The 8055-nt window shown below is 39.6% G+C and overlaps 2 protein-coding genes across 2 annotated transcripts in view; one reads left to right on the forward strand and one right to left on the reverse strand.

Moving 5' to 3' along the window:
• LOC109961491 (elastase-1-like) overlaps positions 1-1168 on the reverse strand; it is a 2372-nt gene extending 1204 nt beyond the window's left edge. The window contains 6 exon segments of the mRNA XM_020602335.1: position 1; positions 3-74; positions 367-495; positions 609-715; positions 844-938; positions 1063-1168. The exon segment at position 1 is cut by the window's left edge and continues 58 nt beyond it. Coding sequence (XP_020457991.1) covers position 1; positions 3-74; positions 367-495; positions 609-715; positions 844-938; positions 1063-1096 — 438 coding nt within the window. The 5' untranslated portion in view covers positions 1097-1168.
• Positions 1169-2797: 1629 nt separating this feature from the next.
• On the forward strand, positions 2798-6316 carry LOC109961429 (Golgi reassembly-stacking protein 1-like). The gene is made up of 9 exons (XM_020602208.1): positions 2798-2949; positions 3475-3555; positions 3756-3959; positions 4444-4530; positions 4632-4762; positions 4871-5009; positions 5105-5222; positions 5328-5429; positions 5737-6316. The coding sequence occupies exons 1-9, from the start codon at positions 2884-2886 to the stop codon at positions 6009-6011; spliced, it is 1203 nt and encodes a 400-aa protein (XP_020457864.1). The 5' UTR covers positions 2798-2883; the 3' UTR covers positions 6012-6316.
• The last annotated feature ends 1739 nt before the right edge of the window (positions 6317-8055 follow it).

The following is an 8055-nucleotide window of genomic DNA, read 5'->3' on the forward strand; positions in this document are numbered from 1 at the left end:
AGGGAAAGTTGGCAATTTCCACATAGCCGTTGTTCATCACAGGCTTAGCCAGTCTCAAGAGAGCAATATCATTCCTAGCGCAATCATAAAAACAGTCATGTAGTATCAAAATGCTTGAAAATGTATTGTAAGTGAGATGTGGTAGGCCTGCATCTGCAAACTAAATCTTATTTAGAGGTGAAAAGATTAAGTAGTTCTGGTCCTATTTATTTGTGAGGAAAAGTGGTAATGTTGTTCACAACTGTAAATGTAAATACACAATGCCCCAACTATCATGTCTTAAACTATTGCCTGGGGCTAATGCTGTCAATAAAAATAAATTAAATAAAAAATTAAGGGAAGGGGTCTGACTTGTGGCCACTTTACCCTTTGCCGAGATCTCCGTTCCAGCCAGGATGGACCGTAATCCTTTCCACACGAATGAACTGCTCACTGCCGTCATACTTATATAGGTTATACTCACCCACTACCACACGGTACAGTTTAGCCTCCATGCTGTCAGGGACATACAACAAAACATCAACAACAGTTCAACAAAAACCTGCTATGCTTACTTTCAGAAATGTTCAAATGTTCAAGTTGTCAGTGTATAAGGACTGAACCCCAACCTGAGGATACAGTGAGCTGCAGTCATGATGTACAAGCCATCAATAACAGTGCCTCCACACATGTGGTAATATGAACCGTCATTGTATGAGTCGTACTGGAGAGAGACCTAATATAAGACACAGACAAAATACTGACAAATAAGGAGGAGGATTTAATGTTATTTCAGAGATAATTCATTCAAACAAACAAATTTCACAGCAGATAAAAAACTGAAGTAGCATCTTTGAGTTTTACCTGCCATCTCCAGGTGTTGGGTTGAGCATTGTGGCCTCCTATGACCCTTGGATTGTGCACATTATGGTTGAAGGGTGCCTCAGCACTGATCAGCCCTTTGGTGCACACATGAATAAAGACAAAAAATACAGTGGTAGCATTACTGAAGTGTTCACAAATCACTCAGAGCTCTTAAAAAGTTTGTGTAAATTATGTTGATGTATTTCTTGAAAAACTTACAGATGCAGGACAGAAAAGCAGCCAGCCAAATCATGTTGGAACAGTCAGGACTAGATGCAGTTTGTCTTGTACTATTTATATCAGTTTGATCCTGGAAGACCTTCAGAAATTATTAGGCAACCACTGCATTACCTGCCAATATCAGTAATCCATGTGAATTATTCCAGATAAAAAATACACTGGGTCATGGTTTTCTGAGGAATGGGAACAAATTGGAATAGTGTGAATTTGTGAATTTTTTTAACAGATCGGTATCAACCATATAAATCTTTCAAAATCCATATTCAAAATCTATTATTATAGTTTTTTGCATTTGTATTTAATTAAAAATCTTTAAAAACAGCAGCTCACATTTCTTATCATGGTGAGAAAAATACAGGTGAAAAAACAGGCAAAGTCAACTAAACCATCTGTAAGAGTGAAGATGTTAGGCACACATTTTCCCACAGATAACAGTGGAAACTGATCAACAACCAATGAAAAAAAAGAAATATTACAATGTCTGCTAAGAATGTTCAGCCTTATACTGTAATCCATCACCGATATAGGTGTGTTGTGGTTTGTGGACTGGCTTCCTGTTTGGTTCTTTTATTTTGGTTATTTTCCTGTCCTGTATCACCTCTCCTGCCCCAGCTTTACCCCAGTTACTAATCACTATTCTTTGTCTCCACCTGTCGCTTATTATCCTCTGGTCTTTCGCCTTTATAGTCACCTCCCTTCCCTCAGTCTGGTTGCTGGCTCATCTGTTGTCTATACCTTGCTTGGTCCTGTCTCCTGTGTCCCCTCGTTGATCTCCATACCCAGTTGGTTCTTTTGCTTTCTGTTTCTGGACATTTGTGAGTTTGATATTCTGCTGCCTTGGTTTTTGATTTTGTATGTTTGTCATTCTGAGTTTGTTACCAGAGTTTAGTTTTTTTGGCTCCCTGACCATTCAATTAACTTTTTATTCTGTCTCGTCAGGTAGAGCACCCAGTACTTTAGTTTCTTATTTTTGAATAAAGACTGATAAACTATGAGAACCAGAGTTTATGTCTGCACTTTGGCTCCTTCCTTTGCTTTAAATACAACAAGGTGTGTAATTATGTAATGTAAACATGTTATCAATCACATGTAGAAATAAAAAAGTAAACAGTTTTAATCATTTTTGCAATACTTTCGCTGTATCTCTACAGAAAATTGCAAACAATTGTTTTATGGTACTATGGTCTCTCAAGGGCAGCACGGTGGCGCGGTGGTTAGCACACAGCAAGAAGGTTCCGGGTTCAAGCCCCGGCCGACCCGGGGCCTTTCTGTGCGGAGTTTGCATGTTCTCCCCGTGCTTGCGTGGGTTCTATTTCCGGGTGCTCCGTCTTTCTCCCACAGTCCAACGACATGCAGCATAGGTTGACTGGTGTCTCATAGGAGTGATTGAGTGGTTGATTGCCTGTGTGTTAGCCCTGCATGGACTGGCGACTAAGCGGTTTAGAAAATGGATGGCCTCTCAAAACATGTTTGTGTAAAGCAAAAGATTTTTCACAAATGTGCTTGGTTTTCCTCAGACATGCTGCTAAACTAAAATGTTAAAATGCGCAACATTTGGTCAGATTTATCGTCAATTTTGCACTAGACACCGACACCAGCGTTATCTGTTGCTAGGCAACCCCTGCCAAAGGCGGCTAATCGAAAGCAGACTGCTCGATATTATCAGCCAGCCCAGCACGGAAACGATTTGTCTGACATCTTTGTTTTAGTTTTGCCTGCTGTCAACCTGCTTCCGCTAATGCGGAAGCTATCTTGTTTTGATGGCTCTACCTCAGTGACGTTTGGTCAGTGAGTGTGGCGATGGGACTATCTCAGAGCTCGTTTTTGTCTGACGGTGGCTCTAATAGTGGATATCATGTCCATGGGGTACGTTATAAGTTAGCCAAGATGTTTGTGTAGGGTGATATAGGCGAGCTACAGTGTTCAGTGTGTACCTACATCGTTTTGAATCTGGACTACCCATTCTTAGCTCATTTAATTGCAAACTATGCTCGTCCTGATCAGACAGTCCAATGCTACCACTTTTCTCTGTGAAGAATCACAATAGCCGATTTGTAATGGTCAGATTATTCTGCAAGTGTAGTGAATTGTAAAACTGCGATCAGTTTGAATGGTGAACACCCACTATGAGGTGGCATTTGGCACACCCAGCTGTTTAGCTCTGCTACATACTGTGAAAGTGTTTGCTAGTTTCTGCAGTGAGTAGGAGTCAGGATAAACTGTCGGGTCAGCGTTACATATTTGCCTATACACCATGTGAGGAACATGTATGTAATATGTTGCAACAAGTAGCCCCAAATTCTGGTTACTGCAGCAGCTAATGTTGTCACACTAGGGTGACTATAAGAGTCTACTCTTTATGTCAAACAGAATGTCAAATGTTTATTTCAGGTTCAAGTTGATTCACCTGCTCAGAAGGCTGGTTTGGAGCCCTTTTTTGACTTAATTCTCTCTATTGGGAATACCCGGCTTGTGAGTAGACTAAACTTTATAGTGATATGTGCTTTTGTGCTGTACTGCAAACTCAACTCAGCCTTGAAATATAGCCTCAGAAAAAGCAGTGGCCATACATTTGGCTGACAGATCTTATTTCATGTTCTCCTACATAAAATATGGTTTGTCATCCCTGTGCCGTTATTGCTGGAATGTTCACTATTGCTTTGATTCTGCAGAATAAAGAAAGTGATTTGCTGAAAGACCTCCTGAAAGCAAATGTGGAAAAAGCAGTCAAACTTGAAGTGTACAGCTCTAAAACCCAGCGGGTGAGGGAGTTGGAGGTGATACCCAGTAACATGTGGGGTGGTCAGGGTCTGCTAGGTGCTAGTGTCCGCTTCTGCAGCTTTGAAGGAGCCAATGAGAATGTGTGGCATGTCTTGGTAAGTCAAATCTCTTTTGTTTTAGTTGTTCTGGAATCTTTTTGCTTGTCTTTAAACTATTGGAAGCTGGGAGAGTAATTTGTTTTTGTATTTTGTTGTTTAGTAGAGGACATTAGATGGCAAAGGAGTAGGTTTCACAATAAATTCTAATTTTATGGAAAATTTGCAATGAATCCTAACTACTGAGGAAAGCTGAGTCATACTCTTGTTGGTACATCATGCAATTGTTCCTTTAAATGTATTTATGAAATTGTGTTTTATTGTTTTATCTATTTCTGTACAGTGTGTCGAGCACTTTGAATTGTCTGTGTATGAAAATGTGCTATTTAAATAAACCTGCCTTTATTATATTCTGTACTGGTACCACCAAATATCTGAACAAAATTGGTGTTATTCTGGCAAATTCCCACATTACAAGTCATTTTAAACTTAATTTTGTTAAATTCACAATGTGGTTTTAAATAACATTTTTTCCCCCTTGTAGGATGTGGAAGCTAACTCTCCTGCAGTGATGGCTGGCCTTATTGCACATGAGGACTTTATTGTGGGAGCTGAGCAGGTGTTGCAAGATGTAGGCTTTTATGTCTTTTGCCTTTAGTCACTATTACTGTACATAGATATTAAGACAGGCATGCTCAATAGATTATACTATTGTTTTTCTAACTCCTGCAGTCGGAAGATTTCTTTTCTTTGGTTGAAGCCAATGAGGGGAAACCTCTGAAGCTGCTTGTGTACAACACACAGACTGGTCAATGCAGAGAGGTAGTGGTGACACCTAATGGAGCTTGGGGGGGAGAGGGAAGGTAGACATTTGCCTTCAATTTAAAATACATAATAGCAATATATTGCCATTTCTCATTATGGCACAGACATGAAATATAATACCCTTTTTTATGTGGGTTAAATTTCAGCTTGGGCTGTGGTATTGGCTACGGCTACTTGCACAGGATCCCAACTCGTCCAGCTCAGCCTAACATCCAGAATAAACATGTTCAGCAATCCATTGTGACTGGCAGCAGTGCAGACCTGGTGCCAAGTGACCACACCAAGGTACGCAATAATGCAGTTTTCTTTTTAATTATTAATTGCTCTCTAACTTCAGGACCTTTGTTGGGTCTAGTCTGAACCACAGGTTTTCTCTCCAGGTGCCTTCAGTGGCTGATTGTAGCCCCTATAGTGTCAGTGAAACAAATTTGATTGAAAATGAAGGAGCTATGCAGGACCTGAGTATAAACTCACCTGCACATCTAGCTGTGGACTCAGGTAACCAGATCAAATTTTAAGAATCATTTCTTTTCTGTATCTAATGTAAGTTACATTGTATGTTTTCATGTAAAATAATCAGTTTTTTTTTAATGCAAACTGCAGGTATTTCCAGTATAAGCGAAGTGGCGTCTCCAGATTCATCAGACGTGGTTTCCACCAGCGATACGAGCCAGACATCCACTGCTAATTTTGGAGATAACACTGGTCAGTGTTGCTTTGGCCAAGTACCTTTACAAGTGATTTGTGAACTGGGCAACTGAATAGTCATCCTGTCTGAAAAGAGACATGCCAGCAATAGTTGATTTCAAGTGTTAATATTTCTGGGTTAATTTAATGACTTATTGGGTGCATTATGTTCTCTTCCTGCAAGATAAATGTGGTCTAACCAAATCAATAAAGCAGTATATTTGACTTGCAGATTATTAAACAGAATAGGATATAACAGTAAATCAGTAACACTTAGTTTTTAGGAGGATTTTTCTATATACTATTTTTTCTATTATATAAACAGATAACTCACCTGTTGACCAAAGACCTTCATCGCCAAAGAAGAAAGACTCAGACATCCTGGAAATTGAGCAGGAGCTTGCTATAGACCTGATCACTGTGACTTCTCCAAGCAAACAATCTACAGATGACCATGTTGGCCTTGAAGTCACCACAGAGAACCTGTATGATCAAAGTATCCCAGAGATGCAAGATACTGGATGCATCTTACCGATGCCCTCACTTTCAGTCAGTATTATGGAAGAGGAGAGGCCAGAGTCCACTGCAGCAGACAGTTAAGACAACTGCTGTACCAGATTAAAGGTACTTGTTTCATTCTCAAGCTGACTTGCATAAAAAAAGATTAAGAGCACATCATGATGCAGAAAAGCTTCCCTTATGATTGTACGTTGCAACACTGGAACTACTTCTAATTGACAAGTTTTATTTATACACGGGTATGGCTGCGGCATGATGAATTGCACATTTAAAAAGAGATCGTATATTGTAAGCCTTTTTGCCTTATGTCTGATTTTAAATACTGCATACTCCTAGGTGTAGGTTTGACTTTTGATTGGTGGACAGTAAATGAATGAGGTATGTGGTGTGGCTGTTTACTCTCTATATATTTTAATGTACCTATGTTTTGCGTTTTTATAAAAGGCTGAAAATATTTATATTAAAGAAAAAGCTCAAAACACCTAATACAATAAGTGTTTTCTGTTGGCATCGGTAGAAGTCATTTATAGAGGAGAGAATTCATGATTTGAGACAGCAGGTGTCAGCAAACGCTTCATTATAGAGCTGTTATATTTTCAGTATTCAATAGAGACCTGGAATGTTTATGCAGTGTTTTGGCCAAAAACCACATTCCCTCTGAGCCCCTTATGTTATGTACAGTTATGGGATTCATTTGTTTGATTTAGCAAAAAAGAACTTCTTGCATTAGAGAGGGAAACTTAACAGTGATGCTTCTCAGACCCAGTGACATGATGATCTTTCATATCTTCCAATGCTGTGTGTGATACATGGAAATGGCACTGTATGTGCAGGATTGGCCGTATCATTATATGGGACCTGGCTGGGTGAGTCAACCCACTTGACTGGGAAAGCCATCCTCAAAATGAAATCTGAAGAAGGGCATGTTATATAATAAATTATAGATACAGTGATTGTTCTGTAGCTGAAGATGTAGAGATGCATGTAGGTTTTTGTTCTTGCTGTTCAGCCTCAGCCATGAGGATCCTTGTTTTGATACAAAGGCGGTATGCATTATACAGCTGATTATCTGTTTCTTATTCTCTCATTACTTTGTAATTTTAGATCAGAATAACCAAATGCTGGTGAGAAAATGCAGAAAAAAGCAAGGAAGCTACAGTAACAGAGTGGTAATGAGCCTTAATTATTTACCAGGGAGCTCTTCTGTTGAAGGGGGGATGGGCATTGAGGTAAAGTAAAGATGGTCTGGGGGACGAAAGCCAGGAGGGAGATGGATTTGTCTTTATCCACCAGTGTTAAGTGTTAAGGGAGCTTCCCTCTGTGTAACTTGTTAAATGAGATATTTCTCAGATGAAGTAATAGCAGCTCAGGTGATTTACCTCTGCCTAAACCCTGAAATATATATATGTGTATATGTAGCATAGATGTTGAAATTTTAGATGAAAACCAAGCTTCAAATCAATAACTTCAGTACAGATTTGTTACTTATTAATATGCTACTTTATACCCTCCATGTTAGGTTTACAACATGATTATTTGAAGAAGCACCCTGAGGCAAAAGCCAATGGCTGCATGCCAGGAGGAGCCAAGAGGTGATGTGTAAATGGTGCCACCCCCCAGAGGTGCTTGCTTTCATTTTCTCCCTTTGCTGAGAGTTTCAAAACACCGTGACATAGCCAAACCCACTTGTCAGCTCAGTTTTTTTTTCTCAGCCCCTGAGACGTTCAGCTCACAAGCACCAGCAGAGTGCTAGTTGCCTGAGCCTGTCATTGCAGCATGACAAATGGTGAAACAGAATAAAGACTGAGGATGGCACAGTTTATAAGCAGCCACTTTTCTGTGTATGAGCATAATTCAATACTCAGACTTCTGTTTTTTTGGGTTTTGTCACCTTCCCACCCTAATCTACAGCCTACTGTATATTTGGAAGTGCTGAGAGCTGTATTTGTATACAGTTAAAAGTATTGTGCAGCGTTCAACAACGTGCACATCAGTTATTATAGCTGTGTGCATTGGTTTTTCATTGATTTGATCTTGTATAATAGCATATGCTTCAGTACACAAGTGGAATATTGTGCAACCCTAGATAACTTTCACTGCACATCCTGTACCTGTGATGTGTTAA

The sequence above is a fragment of the Monopterus albus genome, unplaced genomic scaffold (genome assembly GCF_001952655.1).
Source record: "Monopterus albus unplaced genomic scaffold, M_albus_1.0 scaffold55.1, whole genome shotgun sequence".
NCBI lineage: Eukaryota > Metazoa > Chordata > Actinopteri > Synbranchiformes > Synbranchidae > Monopterus > Monopterus albus.